The sequence below is a fragment of the Tarenaya hassleriana genome, unplaced genomic scaffold (assembly GCF_000463585.1).
Source record: "Tarenaya hassleriana unplaced genomic scaffold, ASM46358v1 Cleome13, whole genome shotgun sequence".
In the NCBI taxonomy this organism is placed as follows: Eukaryota; Viridiplantae; Streptophyta; class Magnoliopsida; order Brassicales; family Cleomaceae; genus Tarenaya; species Tarenaya hassleriana.
Window position 1 is genome coordinate 1,634,020 of NW_010963495.1, and position 18,712 is coordinate 1,652,731.

At 41.9% G+C, this 18,712-nt stretch overlaps 6 protein-coding genes and 1 long non-coding RNA gene across 9 annotated transcripts in view; 5 read left to right on the top strand and 2 right to left on the bottom strand.

Moving 5' to 3' along the window:
* Positions 1–1,301, top strand: part of LOC104807516 (phospholipase D delta-like) — a 4,640-nt gene extending 3,339 nt beyond the window's left edge. The window contains exons 8-11 of the mRNA XM_010532824.2: positions 3–90; positions 168–332; positions 464–664; positions 780–1,301. Coding sequence (XP_010531126.1) covers positions 3–90; positions 168–332; positions 464–664; positions 780–1,076 — 751 coding nt within the window. The 3' untranslated portion in view covers positions 1,077–1,301. The remainder of the gene's footprint in view (positions 1–2; positions 91–167; positions 333–463; positions 665–779) is intronic.
* A 444-nt stretch (positions 1,302–1,745) lies between these two features.
* Positions 1,746–6,710, top strand: LOC104807517 (serine/threonine-protein kinase STY17-like). The gene is made up of 16 exons (XM_010532825.2): positions 1,746–2,163; positions 2,563–2,677; positions 2,847–2,944; positions 3,034–3,147; positions 3,316–3,370; positions 3,572–3,682; positions 3,837–3,887; positions 4,176–4,348; positions 4,435–4,542; positions 4,857–4,930; positions 5,152–5,327; positions 5,483–5,578; positions 5,881–5,961; positions 6,077–6,130; positions 6,209–6,343; positions 6,423–6,710. The coding sequence occupies exons 1-16, from the start codon at positions 1,961–1,963 to the stop codon at positions 6,492–6,494; spliced, it is 1,716 nt and encodes a 571-aa protein (XP_010531127.1). The 5' UTR covers positions 1,746–1,960; the 3' UTR covers positions 6,495–6,710.
* A 102-nt stretch (positions 6,711–6,812) lies between these two features.
* LOC104807518 (rhodanese-like domain-containing protein 15, chloroplastic) lies at positions 6,813–7,789 on the bottom strand. The gene is made up of 4 exons (XM_010532826.2): positions 7,604–7,789; positions 7,258–7,525; positions 7,119–7,172; positions 6,813–7,012 (listed from the first exon to the last, which is right to left on the bottom strand). Exons 1-4 carry the CDS (start codon positions 7,726–7,728, stop codon positions 6,938–6,940), a joined length of 522 nt encoding a protein of 173 aa, XP_010531128.1. The 5' UTR covers positions 7,729–7,789; the 3' UTR covers positions 6,813–6,937.
* A 609-nt stretch (positions 7,790–8,398) lies between these two features.
* On the top strand, positions 8,399–11,174 carry LOC104807519 (thiol-disulfide oxidoreductase LTO1). The gene is made up of 7 exons (XM_010532827.1): positions 8,399–8,539; positions 8,623–8,932; positions 9,532–9,788; positions 9,883–9,995; positions 10,132–10,279; positions 10,360–10,497; positions 10,589–11,174. Exons 1-7 carry the CDS (start codon positions 8,441–8,443, stop codon positions 10,673–10,675), a joined length of 1,152 nt encoding a protein of 383 aa, XP_010531129.1. The 5' UTR covers positions 8,399–8,440; the 3' UTR covers positions 10,676–11,174.
* A 670-nt stretch (positions 11,175–11,844) lies between these two features.
* Positions 11,845–13,058, top strand: LOC104807521 (ganglioside-induced differentiation-associated protein 2). Its single transcript, XM_010532828.2, has 3 exons — positions 11,845–12,112; positions 12,198–12,462; positions 12,554–13,058. Exons 1-3 carry the CDS (start codon positions 11,977–11,979, stop codon positions 12,771–12,773), a joined length of 621 nt encoding a protein of 206 aa, XP_010531130.1. The 5' UTR covers positions 11,845–11,976; the 3' UTR covers positions 12,774–13,058.
* Positions 12,927–14,982, bottom strand: LOC104807520. 3 transcript variants are annotated; one of them, XR_770768.1, is made up of 4 exons: positions 14,899–14,982; positions 14,640–14,802; positions 14,214–14,404; positions 12,927–13,853 (listed from the first exon to the last, which is right to left on the bottom strand). It is a non-coding gene; the product is annotated as an uncharacterized LOC104807520 (long non-coding RNA). The 3 variants fall into 3 exon arrangements; XR_770766.1 differs by having other exon boundaries at positions 12,927–14,404; XR_770767.1 differs by having other exon boundaries at positions 12,927–14,549.
* A 341-nt stretch (positions 14,983–15,323) lies between these two features.
* LOC109116427 (uncharacterized protein At3g43530-like) lies at positions 15,324–18,687 on the top strand. Its single transcript, XM_019201822.1, has 4 exons — positions 15,324–15,413; positions 15,621–16,457; positions 17,093–17,284; positions 17,836–18,687. The coding sequence occupies exons 1-4, from the start codon at positions 15,324–15,326 to the stop codon at positions 18,685–18,687; spliced, it is 1,971 nt and encodes a 656-aa protein (XP_019057367.1).
* Positions 18,688–18,712: the final 25 nt, after the last annotated feature.

Here is an 18,712-nt window from a genome sequence, read left to right on the forward strand (position 1 = left end):
AGGGAAAGATTTGCAGTGTATGTCGTTATACCGTTGTGGCCTGAAGGTGATCCAAAATCTGGCCCTGTACAGGAAATTCTATACTGGCAGGTAATTTTATTATCTGAAACCATAGATTCTTCCTGTGCTGTTGGGGAACGTTTCCAACAATTCTGATTTTGCTGCAGAGCCAGACAATGCAAATGATGTATGATGTTATAGCACGGGAGCTGAAGTCGATGCAGATTTCAGATGCTCATCCTCTGGATTACCTCAACTTTTACTGCCTTGGTAAACGTGAGCAACTTCCAGATAACATGACTAATGGCAACGGCAACGGCAATGGCAATTCGGTATGCTTTTTGAAAACTAAAACCGTTTCACTAGGTTCAGGTTTTGGACAGATGAAGCATACTTCCTGTAATCAGTGGTGGATATTTTATTACCTTCTCCCATAATGTCCTAAAACCTCGACTGCGTTCAGGTCCCGGATTCATTTAAGTTCCAGCGGTTCATGATTTACGTGCACGCGAAAGGGATGATAGTAGATGATGAGTATGTAATCATCGGATCTGCCAATATTAACCAAAGATCATTGGCTGGCACAAAAGACACGGAAATAGCAATGGGCGCATATCAACCCCATCAGACATGGTCTAGCAAGGGGAAACATCCACGTGGCCAGGTTCACACTCTTGTCCTTTACATCACATAATCTTATATCATGAACAAAGTGTCTCCATTGCATCATTCTCCATCCATTTTCCAATCCCCTCCATTTAACATATCCAGTACAACAGGTATACGGGTACAGAATGTCGTTATGGGCGGAGCATATGGGTGTGACGGGTAACCATTTCGTGGAGGCAGGGGAAGTGGAATGCGTAAAATCGGTTAACCGTATCGCGGAAGACAACTGGAGGAAATTCATATCACCGGAATTCACGGAGCTGCAAGGTCACCTTATCAAATACCCTCTACTAGTCGATTCCGACGGTAAGGTCAGCCCTCTTCCCGACTACGAGAACTTCCCCGATGTCGGTGGTAAGATCATCGGAGCTCACTCCATGACTCTTCCCGACACCTTAACGACTTAAAAAGTCCGAATGTTTCCATGAAATCTTATTTACCAGCGACAGGGACAGTGTGATAGTTCTCGTTTTGTACATTCTTTTGGATTGTTATGTGTAATTTTACCTATAAATTCGTTGTGCCAACTTTGAATATTGTCGTCAGGATTTGTAAGATGTAAAGAAACTATTGTGGGGTTGATTTGTGTAAGGCAAATAAAATAATGCAACCGGGTGATCCAATGTTTCTTATTTGCAATAATTACAATACTATCATTGCCCATAATCAATGATTATTCTCTTGTATTATTAAAAACCATGGGGCATAATCAGTGGTCTCACCCCCCCCATTGTATAATGTGTGCCAAGAGCTGGTCAATTATTATTACCATATTTGATCATTTTACACACATCTTTAGATCATCTGACGATATATGCCGTATAAAAAAAAATCATATATTGTTACACACACATGCCACAATCAACTCTTTTTATAATTTATTTTCTTTTTAATCTTCTGCATAAGCTAAGCATCACTGTCCAAATGGAAAAAAAAATGAAAAAAATAAATAAATAAGAATAAGTGGGAGTCTCGTGACCCACGCTCTCAAAAAGAGGTTCCCACCACTTGCTGACGTGGACAATCCCTTAGTGTTACACACCGTAACGTTCACCTCTCTCTCTCCTCTTTTTTGGTTAACAGAGCCCTCTAAAAATTTCTCTGGCTCTCTCTCCTTCTCCCCTTTTCTTTCGTTAACAAAGCTCTCCGAATTTTTCTCTGCCTCTCTCTCTCGCTCATCCAAAAAACCTGAATCTTGGATCATTCTCCTCTAATTTCGAATCGAAGTGATTGTTCGGAGGTTTTGTTTACCGCTCTTTTCTATTCGGTGTCGTGGTTTTTGCCTGTTTCCATGGCGATCAAAGAGGAGACGGAGAGCTGCGGCAGCAGACCCGTCGCGTCGCCGCTGCCGAAGGAAAACCCTAGGCAGCACCGGATGAAGCTCGAGGGGTACGGAGACGTTCTCCGTCGAATCCAGGAATCTAACTACGAAGAAGCCGATCATCCTGACTTCGAGGATCAACTTTGGCTTCATTTCAATCGCCTTCCTGCTCGGTATTCTTCTCCTACCTAACCCTAGGTTTTTGGCGTAGTATCTTCCACGACATTTGGAACTTGTTATCTGCTTAGTTTTGTGTTTGTACTGCTGAAATTCTTCGACTTCCTCAGCTTTCTTTTGCTTGATTTGTTTCGTATTACGAAGCATTGTTCTTGGACGGCGACTGATTCCTCTCTCTTCCAGAAACTTTTTAAAAAGGGTTTTAAATAAAATTGAGGATCAATCAGCCGTTATGTTTCTCTTTCTCTTTTTTCGTTTCTTAACACGTGTCTTTATCAGTGATGGACGATCAGTTGAGTAAAGTTTTTAGATCTGTCTGTTAGTATCTTCGTTCGAACTTTATTGCCTCTCTGTCGTTTGGGCATTTTGCTGATGCATGGTACTTCAATGTTCAGATATGCTCTGGATGTTAATGTTGAGAGGGCAGAAGATGTCCTCACACATCAGAGGTTGCTGAAATTGGCAGAAGATCCTGCAAATAGGCCCGTGTTCGAAGTTCATTGTGTCCAGGTATTAAGCTTCTTCCAATTTGGCGTAGCTTGTGTCTGATATTAGAACTTTTTTTAGTAGCTTCCATGTTTAGGATTTAGGTGCTTAATTGGGGTAAAACTTGGATGCTATGTTGACATTCTCTCTTTTGTTCAGCTGATTAGTGCGTGCACTCCTCTGTTTTTTGCAGGTTGTTCCCACATTAAATGGGAATATTGGCGACTCTGACCCTTCTGACCCTGCGGTGAAGGAAGATGCACAAAGCTCGTACAATTCGAGTAGACCAGGGTACGATGTTATCAATTTGAGATTCTCCTTGTCGCTCTTTCTTCAAATTCATTCTTTTTCTTAACTGTGTTCTTGGTTCCTTTCAAAAGCGTTCACCCACCACCTACCTTTGGTTCCCCAAATTTCGAGGTGATTACACAAGGCAATGGAAATCATGTTGAAGACGTAGATAGTGCTGTGAATTCAACATCGCAGAATTCTCGGTGAGATTTCATTTAACTTCTGTCATTATAGTTTCTTCTGTATGGTTTGCATATACCTCAATCAAGACTGCTTCGTGGCATGGAGATGTAGACTCATCTTTTTCAGCTTGACCTGATTTATTATCTGACTATGTACGACTATGTAATCCTGTTGTTGCAATCTTGTAGACATATGCACGAGATCACCTTTTCAACTGTTGACAAACCGAAACTCCTAAGCCAGGTTTGTGACTAGTATTTCTTTTTCTATTTTTCTGTTATTAACTCTTAGAATGGCAGCATGGTATGGTGTTCATTAATCTATTGTGCTAAAGTTTATTTCTTGGTTAGTAAAAGGAGTGACTCAGAAACCTTTTGAGTTTTGACCGTGTTGTTTTCCATTAGTTCATCTGATTATCTGATTGAGAAGATCGTTTGTTTTCAGTTAACTTTGTTGCTTGGTGAAATTGGCCTGAATATTCAAGAGGCTCATGCTTTTTCCACTGTCGACGGTTTCTCTCTGGATGTCTTTGTTGTTGATGGTTGGGCACACGAGGTATAGTCTGATTTTCTGCTTTAGAAGCATTATTTTTCTTATGGTCCGTAGCACCTAAAGTGGATGATAAAGTCAAGTATCAACTATCGATGGCCTTTCTTATCTTTGTTATCACTAAGCTGGTTGAAGAATTTTATGCACTTTGGCATTGTAGGAAACAGATGGTCTAAAAGATGCATTGAGGAGGGAGACACTGAAGCTCAAGGTACTTTCTATATCTAATTTTTCCTTGGTACTTCTTATCCTCATGACCTAAAAGATCATATGTTCTCCCTCTCCTCTAATTTGATTTCTTAAAGTGCAAATAATGTGTTAGAGTTATTTTTGGACCATGTTTAGTAAAAAAATATGTTCTCTTGCAATGACAATGCCTATCTTTCAGTACGTTTTGTTTCATCTTTATACCCGTCTCTTTGCTAAGTTCCATCTGTATGTCATGGATCAATTTTTGGCAGTTGTCCTCTCGCTATATCTTGCTCTTGTTACGCTACAGGATCAATCTTTTCAAAAACAGAAATCAACTACTTTCTTTGAGCATGGAAGATCAAGCAATGATTGTTTACCTGCCTGCGTTGAAATACCTACCGATGGAACTGATGACTGGGAAATTGATATGAGGCAACTCAAAATTGAAAGCAAAGTGGCATCTGGGTCATTTGGGGATCTGTGAGTTTTCTTATACCTAAATCTCTATTTGTGAACGCTGAAAGATTCTGGTAAGTATAAGCATTTATTCATTTTTGGTTATATAGGTACAGAGGTACCTATTGCAGTCAGGAAGTCGCTATCAAAGTCTTCAAGCCTGAGCGTGTAAATGCAGAAATGCTGAGAGAGTTTTCTCAGGAAGTATATATAATGAGGTCTGGTGTTATTGATTCCCTCTGTCACGTGGTTGCATATTTGTTCTGCAGGCTTTTTGCTTCTTGAGCTATTATAGAATTTGCCATGAATACCTCTGAAATCCCATTTTGGAGCCTTTATTTAACCTCAGTTTTATACTATCAGTGAAAAAAGAGAAACCTGATTTTCTTAATCATGATTTTCGTGTCTTTACATGCTGTGGTTTATAGTGAGTCTTGGCGCTACTTACTACTATGTATGAGTAATCATTATTCACACTTTTAGATGTGATCATTCTCTTCACTTTTCGTTGCTGACAGTTTCCTGTTTGTAGGAAAATCCGGCATAAAAATGTTGTTCAATTTATTGGTGCTTGCACACGATCTCCAAACCTCTGCATTGTGACTGGTAAGCTTTAAGTAGACGCTGAGAATAACAATGGGTTTTATTTGGCTCGTTCCTTTATTATGTTAGATCTGTTTCTGTATGTCTGGTGAGAAACGTTTCTCAGGAGGCAATTATGTGTAGGGTTTGGCTTGTAATTCAAATCCACGTTATTTGGGTATTTACCATAGTTTCTTATGTTTGCATAAACACATGATTGATTGAGTTTTATCTTGCTGTATCAGAGTTCATGGCTCAGGGAAGTATATATGATTTTCTACACAAACAGAAAGGCGTTTTTAAGCTTCAAACTTTGCTCAAGGTGGCCCTTGATGTGTCAAAAGGAATGAACTATCTGCATCAGAACAATATTATTCATAGGGACCTTAAGACTGCCAATCTTCTGATGGATGAGCATGGAGTAAGCCTCATTGTCTGGCCACTGTTAATTCAGTCTTCAGCTAGTAGACCAATGAAACTCTAGAAACGTTTCTTTGCATTTTTTCTATACAGAATTGCTATATTCATCTACAACCACCACAACACTACAATACTGACTACATATAATTTTACCAGGTTGTCAAGGTTGCTGATTTTGGGGTTGCCAGAGTGCAGACTCAGTCAGGGGTCATGACGGCTGAAACAGGGACATACAGATGGATGGCTCCAGAGGTAAAAAATCCCTCGTTTTAAAGATATGGTCTGACTTGCACAGTTGTGAGTTATGCTTTTGCAGTTCCTGTGAACATCACGTCAGTTATGACGAGTCAACTATATGTTTGCCCTTCAGATCGATATTTCTTGTACCATAGCTATTTATGTGAGAAACAAAGTTAGACCAACCTTAAATGAGATCTAGCCGTACATTAGGCTGTGGAGGCTCTTTTCTTGTTTGTTTTAAGCTTTCTATACTGTTGAGCTGTCTCATTAGTTTCCTCCTTTCTGCATCTAACAATATACTCTGCTGAACGTAGGTCATTGAGCACAGACCTTACGATCACAGGGCAGATGTCTTCAGCTTTGCGATAGTGCTGTGGGAACTTCTTACAGGGGAAGTGAGTCTCTCTTTTTTCAAGATTTGAATTAGGATTCTTAGTGGTTGAATTTGAAGTTAACTGCATTAACTTTCGCATTTAATGGCGATATTTCGTGTATTGTGAATGGAAACAGCTCCCTTATTCTTACTTGACTCCACTACAAGCAGCTGTTGGCGTTGTCCAGAAAGTACGTTTATAGGATCTCCGTTTTCTTTCCCTCCACGTTGCAAGAGACTTGTGACTTATGAATTGCATTTGCTTTCAGGGACTGAGACCCGAAATTCCGAAGCACACCCACCCAAAACTGGCTGAACTTCTTGAGAAATGCTGGCAGCAAGACGCAGCTCAAAGACCCAAATTCTCAGAAATCATAGAAATTCTTCAACAGATAACCTGCAAGGTAATCGCTTAATTACTGTACATCACCTGCATAAACCCTTACGAGACCAATTCTGAGTACATATTATGGTGAAAACCAGGTTGGAGATGAGGGTCGTCGCAAGGATAAACATGGAGGAATCTTTTCAGCTCTGAGAAAGGGTCATCACTGACATTTGGATGCGCTGAAACTCGTGTTCTGATCGGTTTGTCGCTTTACATTTTGCGTTGTACAGTTTTTTGTTTTTCATGACTAGTTGGAGGAACCCCGTTTCAACTGTAGATCATTCTCCTTTTAGTCTCTTTCGATGTCGTTCTTTATAGCAACACACACTTATAATAAATTAGTTGCCTCAGGCGAAGAATATTTGCAGAGACTTGCATATTCATGCTGTAGCCTCACTTCATCTGATCATTTAACGAGTGATTGAATAAGCTAAAATCCCACCGGAAAAGGATGCTGTCCTTGTCAGGTTTTGAATTCTTTTCGATATTAGCTGCTCTAGAAAGATTTTATTCATTTTCAAGTTGTCTACTAATAAGTAGTGATAACAGATACAAGCATTCCTGGTTGAAGCTAATGTACAGGACTGGCTATATGAGCACAGGAAGATGTTCAGTCTTCTACAGGGAGACCATTCTGTGACCAGGCGGTGTATCCCCCAGCAATGTCGGTGATTGAAGTGAAGCCCTGTTCTCAGATGAAAGCATATATTTAATATATATTTACAAATAAGTCAGGTATTGTGTACAAGTTATGGTGGCAGTGTAGAGCAAAAGGCGGTGAAAACACTTACGGACGAGAGGAGATCAGCGGAAGCCATGAGAGACCTCTCGCCACTCTCAGAACCCTGCAAATGGGCATGTCGGGTTTGGAATGGAACATAGCAAAACATGGATGGAGTGTGAAAATGGTGAGAGGAATGTAAAACTTACGATGATGATCTCGTCATGCTTTCTGAAATGAGACGAGACTTGCCTCAAGAAACCCGGGTTCTTTGTCAGACCTGAGCCAACCCGGTAAAAGTAAGGAACGTTGATGGAACCGGATGGATGGCCTGCACTGAACTCGTCGGGTGTTCTAACGTCGAGATAGCGATGACCCGCTTGAGCCAGCTCGTGTGCAACTCTCACCGGCACGGACGTCAGGATTCGGCTTGGCTCCTCTACTAGTAGTGAGTTCCTTCTCCGTGTTGCCCTGGTTCTTCATAAGTAAATAAGAAGCCATGAGTTAGCTTGAGAGAGAATCACTTATCCAAGTAAGTTATGATTTTTCGCTCACCGCAAGTTTGAACCTCTCGGATCAATGGCCTTGATGATGTTCCAGCTCCTGAGCCGAGAGGGCCGATCAAAGGCCGATGGCCAGTTCCCGAGCCGAGAGGATGGAATAAACGCCGTCGTTTCCATGGTTTCTTCTTCTTGCTTCGTGCTTGTGTTAGGTGTTGAGACTTAGTTGCCTCTTTTGTGCCGCGCTCTCTCTCTATATATAGAGTATGGCAAAACAAAAGCAGACAAAGAGGAATTGGGGATGCCACGTCAGACGGTGTATGGATATATCCGAACTCGGAGTGTCGTATTGTTTCCATGTAAGCCATGCGTGGACGATAAGCTCCAGCTTTCACATCTCGGCTTCTTCACTTTCCCCATCCCCCAACAATGGATAAGTATCTCTTGGATATTATTCCTATGTCAAAATATCATTAAAATAAATAATTTAGATTGAGAATCTAGGTTTTAATAACACCGTTGGTTATAATAATTGTTTTTACGAACATATAGATGGTCCGTCCACAAAGGGAAAAAAATTGGAACCAGAAATAAATTAGTGTTTATAAAACATAAGAAAATGGCATCGATTTAATGTCTGAAATGAGTATTTATTTTAGAAAATTGCACTATTGTATTTATTTATTTTTTATTTTTATTTTAAGTCATTGGTATAAATAATGCTTAAAATATTACAGGCCCAAAAGAGTAGAATGAATGTTAAATATGGGCTCAACTTAATAGTTTACTGGGCTTTTAAGGGCCCATGTTTGAGGCTAGTGGCTGAGCAGAGAGATGAGGTTGCCCAAGCCATTGGCATTCCAAATGGTGGTTACGATTTCGGACGACGACGATGATGGCGACGTTCGTCTCCGTATCGTCTCCTCGGTTCTCTTTTCGCTGCACTCCTCGTTCCTCTCCTACTCCCTCTCTTATACCGAACCGATTCTGGGTAATTCTTGTTCTGTCTCTCTTTCTTCAATTTGCTGTCTGGTCCTCTGTTTTGTGTTAACTTGAGTTGGGCATTTGAATTAGGTTTTGAGTCGACGGTTCCCAGTTTTTCCGGTCAAGTGTTTGTCGTCTGAGCAGGAAGAAAATGGAGATTCGACGCCTGGCGCTGCGCCGTCTCTGTCTTCGTCTTCGTCTTCGTCTTCATCGTCTCCTACAACTGAAGGCTTATCTGACAGCGTTACGACATACAAATGGTGCACCGTACTTGGCGGTGTTGGGTTGATAGAAACTGCGTATTTGAGCTACCTCAAGGTGACTGGCTCCGATGCGTTTTGTCCCGTTGGTGGCGGCACTTGCGGCGATGTCTTGGACAGCGATTACGCCTCCGTTTTCGGTACTCTTCTTTACTTTGTTTGCTGTACCTACTGGTGAAAGTAGTTCCATTTTTGGTCGCTCTAATTTGTTTAGTTCGAATTGGGTGATCTTGTCCAGTGAATGGGAGTCTGTCTGTTTAGTTAATGACCTTCGAGATTGATTGAATTTTGGAAGTCCTGAGTCTAAACTTATCCAAGTTTGTGTTTGCTTTTTGGTAGCCATTGTAATAGACTATCATGGAAGCACGGTTGAAAATTTTGAGTTCCTAGTGAGATTTATATTCATGGTTTGATGTTGTGGAAAAGTTTATTTCTACTGTAATTTGAAGTGCAGCCATAAATGCAAGCCTTGACCTTATCTTGCTAGTACTGTTTCGGAAATCGACCTCGAGCTGACCTTAGGTATGAATCTGTTCCTTGAGACTAAAATTATTCTTGATCTTGTGCGCTCGGTGTAAATAGAACTGTTATGCTGAATAGCGCTCGTACCCATCATTCTCGTTTTTGTCCTCTCCTCTGGCATTGTTGTGCCAAAGAATTGTCTTATTGACTGGAGTTCTCTCACACAAATTGCTATTGCAGGTAATCTGCTCAATGACAATCCTTTTAAATTTGCCAGGTGTTCCTCTCCCTGCGATTGGAATGGTTATGTATGGTTTAGTTACGGCTTTAGGGGCACAGCTAGGGGGAAAGCAGCTGCCTTTTGGGATCAGTCATAACAACGGGCGTTTTGTATTACTTGGAGCGGCAACTGCCATGGCATCTGCTAGTGCATATTTCCTGTATATCCTTTCCACGAAACTCTCGGGAGCCTCGTGCTTGTACTGTCTGCTCTCTTCTGCTCTATCGTTTAGTTTATTTTTCCTCTCTTTAAAGGTATCTCCTGACTCCTTTTTCTATCGCATTTCAGATCTCTCATATTATTATAACTCGATATGACATCTGAAGTTTGTATAATTATTTGTGATAGGATGTGAAGCTGAAGGACATACAGCAAGTTGTTGGGTTACAGGTATGTTTGGCAATCATAGTGGTAGCCTCCTTGTCTGCTTCATACAGTACTGCTCAACCAATCCCAACCAGGTAATCTATGTTCAGCTTTCTTCCTTTGTGTTAGTTGCACACGAAGAAACGCCTCATATCCTGCCATACATGGTTAAAGGAGATGCCTTTCTTGTGAATATGACATTGACGTGTCTTTTCTTTTCTATGCTGACAGCTCGGACAACATTGAACTGCCCTATTTTTCGACCGAGATAACTGCACCATCGAGTCCCTTTGCTCTTGCCCTAGCAAAACACCTAAACTCTATCGGAGCTAAGATGTATGGGGCATTCTGGTGTTCTCACTGTTTAGAACAAAAGCAGGTATGCATCATCATCTGTCCCAACAGAACAAGTTTCCCGAGCTTACTTGTATTCATGAAAACTTCAAAATCCCTTTATAGATGTTCGGGCGGGAAGCAGCAAAGCTACTGAACTATGTGGAATGTTTCCCCGACGGATATAAGAAAGGAACGAAAATAATCACGGCGTGTTCTGATGCTGGGATCGAGGGATTCCCGACGTGGCTGATAAATGGGCAGGTATGCATCCTCTCAACTCTGTTTTTGCCAGAATCATACATATTCTATCACACTACATTCCCCGTTTCACTTCCATTTCGTAAATCCTTAGGTTATAAGCGGGGAAGTAGAACTCACTGAGCTGGCTGATATATCTGGATTCAGCTTAGACCAAGCACTGGAATCCAATCAACAATAGAAAATTCGTGTCGATCCGAAAAGAGTGAAAGGAAAAAAAAAGGGGGTATTGCAAATTTACTGAAGGGAAAGCTCCTGATCCTGATGAGCATTACATGCAAGTAAGTCGCATTTGTTCTTCATCCTTGGATACATAGGGCCTTAGAACAAAGCCCTTCATTATTATTCCAGCTTTGAGATAAGCATTCATGATGATGATTCCATCATCTTCTTCATTCTGACGCGCATAGGATTAAAAACCATCTAAGAATGGTGTAATAGATGATATATCTATGTGAAAGATGGTCGACCTGTGGTCTCTACAAGTCTGTCATGTGTAGTTTGGTGCTTTTTTTTGTAATTTTTTGTTTTACCAATTTCATCTTCCTTTGGTTTGGAGGTGTGAATGTATCTATCTGTACATGCATATGCAAGTGTATATGTACATACGAGGAATGAGAACATCATGCCCGCGGCTGTGAATACCCTTGATGGGACCATCATTAATCATGCGTCATCAATGCATGTTTGCAATTATTTCCACTGATGGTAATATATGTATTTTTCTATTATTATTATTATTACTATTATTATTATTATTTTATGTGATTTGTCAAGATTGGAGTTCGAATATGGGTGAAGCACTCTTTACGCATAACCATTTACCAGTTGAGTCAACCAGCCTTGGATTTATTATTATTATTATTATTATTATTATTATTATTGTTATTATTGTTTTTTTTATAAAAATGTGAATATGCTATTGTTATTGTTATTGTTATTATATCATTATTATACCCTTTTGGACAAACGTTGCAGCTGTAGCGGATAAAATTTCAGCTTTGTGATAAGCATAGTTGTTTATAATTAATGCATATAATAGTTAGTACGTACGTGTCGATAAAATACGCATACCAGTAGACCAACTAAGACGATAACGATACCTTTTATACAATCATGTGACGGGCGCGCGCGGGATATATCGGTCAAGAAAAGTAGCCGTTGATTTGTACACGTGGCCAAAAAGGAGGGCCTGGTTTCCCTTATCTTGTGAGGGGCAAAAAGGTCAAAAGGAGGATGATGAGGGACCCACGATCGGCGGGGGCCCATATGAGGAAGGGAAGATGCTATGGAATATTCGAAAGAGCCTGTCCCACTCTCCATAAATACTCTGTTTTGTCGCTTTGAAATTGCTTCACAATCAATCATCGCAATCACCTCTTCCCCGCATTCCTCTCGTCACGCTTATTCTCCCTCTTCATCTTCTTCTTCCTCGCCCCCTCACACACTTTTCTCGCCGATTTCACCGACAGAGAGAGAGAGATGAGAGACGCCATGAACGGTCAGATTTCGGAGGTCGAACAGAAGCAGCTGATCGAGAAGCTCGACATCTTTAAGATCCACGGAAAAGACAAACACGGCCGCAAGCTCCTCCGCATCATCGGCAAATTCTTCCCAGGTACTCTCTCTCTCTCTCTCGCTTCACTTATTCAATTCCGATTCATTTGCTTTAAAGATTGATTCGGATTTTTTTGGTGCTATAGCTCGGTTTCTGACGATGGAGGTGTTGAAGACGTACTTGGAGGAGAAGATATTTCCACGATTGGGACGAAAACCGTTCGCAGTACTGTACGTGCACACAGGAGTTCAGAGGAGCGAGAATTTCCCGGGGATCTCCGCACTGCGTTCGATCTACGACGCGATTCCGGTGAATGTAAGAGACAATCTGCAGGAGGTATACTTCCTGCACCCAGGCCTCCAGTCCCGACTCTTCCTCGCCACATGCGGCCGCTTCCTCTTCTCCGGAGGGTAAGCAAAAACTCCTCCCCCATCCGAATCAGAGCGAGCTGTAGAAGAAGAAACCAAAACCGATTGAACTAACAATGTGGATTGTGGGTAGGTTGTATGGGAAGGTGAGGTACATAAGCAGAGTGGATTACCTGTGGGAGCAGGTGAGGAGGAACGAGGCGGAGATGCCGGAGTTCGTGTACGACCACGACGACGATCTCGAGTACCGTCCCATGATGGATTACGGCCTTGAGAGCGACCACGCTCGGGTTTACGCCTCTCCCGCCGCTGATTCTCCCCTCTCCACTTTCTCCATGAGGTGCATCTCTTAGGGAGGGGCCCACAACCCTAAACCCAGAGTGGTATTATTATTATTATCATCATCCAATGCGATGCGATGAGATGAGATCATATAATAATAATGATAACACAAACCTAAGACGATAAGACTTTGAGGGAGTTGTTCACTTTGCTTCTGTTTTTTCTTTTGGGAGTTTGTTAGTGGATGTGGAAAATGTATATACCTTTTTTTGTGTGTGTAAAAAGAAGCCCCTTGTAGATGATGCTTGTCCATTTTCAATGTTGGAAAGCAAGGGAAAAAAAAGAAGGTTTTAGCTGTTTTTAGTTTTATATTATTATGTAGTCTAGATTCAGTTTTTAATGGAAAAAAAAAAGGAAACACTTTTTTGCAGTTGATCTAATCCATAAGATCTAAAGTGTAATAAGATACTGTGGGCAACAGTGCAAAAATCAGAAAGAGTGACTGGTGGGTTGTTTCTCATCTCTGATTCAGCTTCTCCATCTGATCCCGCTCTGTTCTGGTTCTTGGTTGTGTTTCAACGGGTTCTTCTCTGACTGTCAAGAACTAAACCGGCTCATTAGCTCGCCTCTGCTTGCGGGTTCCCAACCATCTTACAGTCCTTGCCACCTGCGAGTACTATGGCCATTCATGGTTTCAGTGAGACAGGATATGAGAATCCAAAGGTACAAATTACCAAGCTATGAATCCCAAAGATGTGGGGACATCTTGAGCTTTTGTACACCTGAGCTTTTGCTCGATTCCCTCAGTGCTTCGGGTATGTCATTCTTGTCCTGAAGCTTTTTGGGGATTAAGCTTCACGACAAACATGAAGACATGTATCACCTCAGTTTTCAACAATGTGAATATCTGCTACCAAACCTGTTATACTAGGCCATGTTCCTCCGACAGTATTTCCTTCCCAGTAACATCATTTTTTCATCTAATCCCTTTTTTATACTCGCTACGTTCAGGGAACGAGTCATTTCATCTGCAAGACTCTAGAAATATTTGCTGATTCAAGAGGGTTACCGTCTGAATCTGATATGCACTCATCAGAACCGCTTGCCTCTCCGTCACCATGCCAGCTCCTTCATCAGCCATATTGTTTGAGCTGCGAAAGAGAGCATATCAAGCTCAGTAGAAATGGGTATCCTCAGCATCTGATTGACTCGACATGAAGGAAAGCGAAAAGGGGAAAGAGGAATCAGAAGATGTGCTCTGATACCATGTGAAACTATAGAAGTGAAAATGAAAGAATGGAATTTCTTATTCAAATATCGGGAAGGATGTGTTCCCTAAATAGCTGTACAAACAGATAGAACTTGCTGAAATATAGGAACAGAACATATCAACAGATATATGAATGTATAGGGAATCGACATAAGCTAACAACCAAATCGTAACAATATGTTCTCTGATAAGCTACTCGACTGAAACTCAAGCTTGTCAGAAGGGTGTGCACGATGACAACCTGGTAGTCAAAATTTGCAAAGAACTGCGCCTTTGGCAAGGAGGTAATGCTCGCGAGCTCCACAACCAAACAGCGAGCCACTCAGATTTGGGTGCTTACAGTTACAGGCAACAATGGCATGTTTGCATTGTGCTGCCGGGAAATTGGGAGGCTGCTTCAATGACTCTCAGACACAAAGTTACACCTCAAAGCTGTGAAGGTGTAAACACAAGAACAAGAGGGAGGAAACAGAGCATGAGTTGGAGCCATTCCAGATTCGTTGCTCAGTGAATCTGCACGAATCTGATAAAAGTAGATTTTCCTCTTCTCCTAGGCATCAAACAAAAACATCCCTTCCTATTTCATCAACAACAACGGAGACATGCACAATCAAGGCAAAATCTATCGATAATTCAATGCTATTTCTCTCTCGAGCAGCTCGTGTACCTGATAGAACAAAGCTTAATTGGCCTCTAAGCTGCTTCCCTCTGAAATCCGGATCACCGAGAAATGCCATCGCAAGAGCTTCTTTACCTCCGACGACGTTCTTATCGAAGCGGTTCACGTTCTGCACCTGCAATGGCGGTTTCTTCATTTCTCCAACAACTCCCTAATCCAGCCGCCAAAAAACCAAAAAAAAAAAATCATCGATGTCATCAACCACGGAGATTCATCGGGAAAGGTATATTCAAAAATTTTCAAATACCTCTGCAGAAATTCTGAGGAATTTTCCCGCTTTCTGCCATCAAGAACAAGAAGCCGCGAAAAGTGTCAAGGCACTGTATCGGTGCCTCTTATGACGTCGTCGTTTTAATTCGCTGGGTTTGGGACGGAAATATAGCACATATATCATTACTTTGCTACATAGACTTCACGAACTACCTTCCAAAACCCTAGTTTTTCAAAAAAAAAACTAAATGAGCAAAAGACATAATTGACCTTAATGAAAACTACACGTGGCGCAACATAAAGGAAGGACGGTTAATCTTCCCGAATGGACACCCCTAACTTAGTCGGTTTCGAGATAAATTTCAAAAATGTTTGCTTCTCTCTCTCTTGTTAAAAAAAACTGGTTTTTCAGAAATCCGGCGAAATCTTTTCGTTTCTCGTCGATTCTCACAAATCAGAAGAATGGCTTCAAAATCGAACAGAAATCAAAAGAAGACTTCAACTCCCGCTCGCAAATCGGGACGCGGCGGAAGAAAAAACCAGGAACTGAAGGTAAGTTTGGTAGTAAATGACTTTGAGTTTGAGGCGATGCAAGAAATCTGTGTTTTTTGGGTTTGTGTTTATGATTTTTAAGTTAATCGTGTGATTTATGGTGAAAAATGGGTTGTTAGATTCACTGAAACGGAAGTTAGAGTTTAGCTGGTCACAGTGGTCACAATGGTCACACTGACTGATTGAGTGTTGATTTCTTCTTTGCAGGTTCCGTCTATATATGATTTCTCAGATATTCAGTTCGCACCGAAGATTGAAAGCAAATGCTATTTGATTCAGACGATTAAAAGTTTGAAAGAGGTATTAACTACCGAGGAGTGGAGGTACTTCAACGAGGATTCACAGTTTCGTCACATATTCCATTTGAAATGTGACGAGAACATGAAGATGGTGCCTGTGTCAGTCCTCCTACACCGAACACTGAAGTTAGAGGAGGAAAAAGAGCAGTTATGGTTTGTTTTAAATGGCGTTCCTATCAGATACTCTATAATCGAGCACGCCATTATATCAGGATTGAAGTGCAACCAGTATCCGGAAGATTGGGAAGGGCGCAGAAAAAACGATTTTCGAATAAAGACCTTCGGACCTGGGAAGGTCACCAGGAAAGCAGTTCTGGAAAAGTTGCAAAAGAGTAAATACAGTCGGATTGACAGAAAGAGATTGGCGACACTGATGTTGCTATCTGGAGTACTCGACCACGGAAACAGAAGCGATGACTCTATCAACCATGATCTGGTTGATATGGTCGATGAACTTGAGTTATGCGAAGAATTTCCGTGGGGAAGGTACACATTCGAGAAAATGGTGGAACAGTTGCGGAAGATTCTACAAAATCCTACACCGAAGGAGAGATGGTGGTTGTCTGGATTTGTTGTCCCTCTCATGGTGCTTCCATTCGAATGCATCGAAACTCTTTGCGCGAACGGTTGGTGCACTACTGTTGAAGATGCCGATCCAAGCTGTCCCAGGATGTGCAAAAAGCACATCTCTAACCCCAAATGGACTTTCGGGACGGTGATGAAACAGATTGGCAACGAAGCAAAGGTACGTCACAATGGTCCCACTGGTCACACCGTTTATATTTTGTATTTGGTCACACTGGTCACGTTGGTCCCACTGGTCACAATGGTCCCACAGATGACACCGTTTATGTTTTGTATTCGGTCTCACTGGTCACCCGCTGTATGAGATTCAAGTCATGACTCTGTCCATGTGACAATCTCATGCGGGTCAACCAGTCACTCGTTCACAACGAGTACCCATGATTGTGATATGCATCCAATGCATCAATCACACCTCATGCTAGTCTTAATTCATCATTGTTCCCACAATGATAACTGACCAGGGTGTTTAGAATCATTCTATGATGATTCAAGGATAACCGCAATATAACAAACATGCCAATCATATAACGGTAATGTAATGCATTCATAAAGCAACGAGTCATCACATAGTCAAAATGTCATATCACGGAGTATCCTAGAGCATTAAAACCAACAGGTCCCACTGGTCACATTGGTCCCACTGGTCATGTTGGTCACACTGGTCACACTGGTCACACTGGTCACGTTGGTCCCACTAGTCACGTTGGTCACATTGTTTATGTTTTATATGTGGTCACGTTGGTCACACTGGTCTCACTTGTCATATTGTATTCAACTGTTGTGATTTGTTTTCAGGGTATTCGAAGTATTCTTACAGTAGAAAGTGAGGAAGAGGAATCACTTCTTGCAAACGTCGATGAGGAGTCTATTACCAATCTGGATGTGCGCAGTTGGATGAATCAACTGAAGGTCGATCCAAAAAGCATTTGTTTTGAGCATATTCGTGCTCTTGATATCGATGCGAGGGGAGCTGCTTCCGATAAGAAGGCAGAAGAGAAGGAGAAGAAAAAGAATCGAGAAGAAAAAGAAGAAGAAGATGATGAAGAAGAAGTAGAAGAAGAAGAAGAAGAAGAAGAAGGAGAACAACATGGAAGAAAAAAACAAATAAAAAAGGGAAAAAAAGGTGAAGAAAAAGGTTATGAAAGGAGGTTGATGGAGGCGATTAAGGCCTCTGAATTGAGGATCATAGATTCTGTGAAGCAGATGATGAGGAAAGCAGGATTTCCGGTGGATGAAGAACCTTTTGTTTGTTTTGAGCATATTCGTGCTCTTGATATCGATGCGAGGGGAGCTGCTTCCGATAAGAAGGCAGAAGAGAAGGAGAAGAAAAAGAATCGAGAAGAAAAAGAAGAAGAAGATGATGAAGAAGAAGTAGTAGAAGAAGAAGAAGAAGAAGAAGAAGAAGAAGAAGAAGGAGAACAACATGGAAGAAAAAAACAAATAAAAAAAGGAAAAAATGTGAAGAAAAAGGTTCTGAAAGGAGGTTGATGGAGGCGATTAAGGCCTGTGAATTGAGGATCATAGATTCTGTGAAGCAGATGATGAGGAAAGCAGGATTTCCGGTGGATGAAGAACCTTTTGAGAATGTGTATTCTCCACATTCACAAATACATTCTTCAAAGGGTGGTGAGGATGTGCATACTCCCCGTTCACAGAGACAAGGAGAAGGGGATGAAGATGTGGGTAGTAGAAACTCATCAACGAGTGATTACTACGCCGGCAAGGATATGCCTTATCATTTTAAAGCTCGTGCTGAGGCTGTGCGTAGTGAAGAAAGTGATGACGAGGGCAATGCAGTGTCTAATACTCCTCCCAGAGCCCTAGAAGGGGGGGTTGCAAGTCCAAAGGTTCTTGAGGAAAATGTACAAGGAGAAAATGATGAAGGGATGGCTGGAAACCCTATGGAAGTGGACTTTGCTACCCAAGGCATCGAGTCAGCTGCTGCCCACGTCCCCGAGGACCCTAATGCCCAAACCACCGAGGACATTGCTGCCCACGTCTCCAAGGACCATACTGCCCACACCCCCGAGGACATTGTTGCCCACGTCTCCGAGGACCCTACTGCCCAAGCCACTGAGGATCCTGCTGCATTTGCCCCCAAGGAGCCCGAGGACCCTGATAACACTGTCCATGAGGACAAGGTACCCGAGAATCCTGATAACATTGTCCCTGAGGACAAGGTACCCGAGAATCCTGCTGCATTTACCCCCGAGGACCCTGCTAACATTGTCACTGAGGACCCTGCTGTAGTTTCCCCTGATGGCAAGGAAGCCCCTGACGCGGCCCCCCTGAGGCACCGAAACAGAAGATGTCGACCGATGAAGCTGTTCCTGTTTCCCAGCCTGCTCCTGCTCTTACTCCAGCGCCGACTGAAGTCGCTGGACCCCTGACACGTTCCAAAAGAACGTTGTTCCC

What these genes read in the sequence shown, in the direction of transcription:
- LOC104807518 (XM_010532826.2), bottom strand. Translation starts at nt 7,728, where the DNA reads ATGGAAACGACGGCGTTTATTCCATCCTCTCGGCTCGGGAACTGGCCA. An exon ending in CCGAGAGGTTCAAACTTGCG is followed by an intron (nt 7,526 to 7,603) that starts GTGAGCGAAAAA and finishes TTACTTATGAAG; the next exon opens with AACCAGGGCAACACGGAGAA. An exon ending in CCGCTGATCTCCTCTCGTCC is followed by an intron (nt 7,013 to 7,118) that starts GTAAGTGTTTTC and finishes ATCTGAGAACAG; the next exon opens with GGCTTCACTTCAATCACCGA.
- LOC104807521 (XM_010532828.2), top strand. Translation starts at nt 11,977, where the DNA reads ATGAGAGACGCCATGAACGGTCAGATTTCGGAGGTCGAACAGAAGCAG. An exon ending in CATCGGCAAATTCTTCCCAG is followed by an intron (nt 12,113 to 12,197) that starts GTACTCTCTCTC and finishes TTGGTGCTATAG; the next exon opens with CTCGGTTTCTGACGATGGAG. An exon ending in CGCTTCCTCTTCTCCGGAGG is followed by an intron (nt 12,463 to 12,553) that starts GTAAGCAAAAAC and finishes GATTGTGGGTAG; the next exon opens with GTTGTATGGGAAGGTGAGGT.
- LOC104807519 (XM_010532827.1), top strand. Translation starts at nt 8,441, where the DNA reads ATGATGGCGACGTTCGTCTCCGTATCGTCTCCTCGGTTCTCTTTTCGC. An exon ending in TATTTTTCCTCTCTTTAAAG is followed by an intron (nt 9,789 to 9,882) that starts GTATCTCCTGAC and finishes TATTTGTGATAG; the next exon opens with GATGTGAAGCTGAAGGACAT. An exon ending in GCTCAACCAATCCCAACCAG is followed by an intron (nt 9,996 to 10,131) that starts GTAATCTATGTT and finishes CTATGCTGACAG; the next exon opens with CTCGGACAACATTGAACTGC.
- LOC109116427 (XM_019201822.1), top strand. Translation starts at nt 15,324, where the DNA reads ATGGCTTCAAAATCGAACAGAAATCAAAAGAAGACTTCAACTCCCGCT. An exon ending in GAAAAAACCAGGAACTGAAG is followed by an intron (nt 15,414 to 15,620) that starts GTAAGTTTGGTA and finishes TCTTCTTTGCAG; the next exon opens with GTTCCGTCTATATATGATTT. An exon ending in AGATTGGCAACGAAGCAAAG is followed by an intron (nt 16,458 to 17,092) that starts GTACGTCACAAT and finishes ATTTGTTTTCAG; the next exon opens with GGTATTCGAAGTATTCTTAC.
- LOC104807517 (XM_010532825.2), top strand. Translation starts at nt 1,961, where the DNA reads ATGGCGATCAAAGAGGAGACGGAGAGCTGCGGCAGCAGACCCGTCGCG. An exon ending in GGGAGACACTGAAGCTCAAG is followed by an intron (nt 3,888 to 4,175) that starts GTACTTTCTATA and finishes GTTACGCTACAG; the next exon opens with GATCAATCTTTTCAAAAACA. An exon ending in TCTGGGTCATTTGGGGATCT is followed by an intron (nt 4,349 to 4,434) that starts GTGAGTTTTCTT and finishes TTGGTTATATAG; the next exon opens with GTACAGAGGTACCTATTGCA.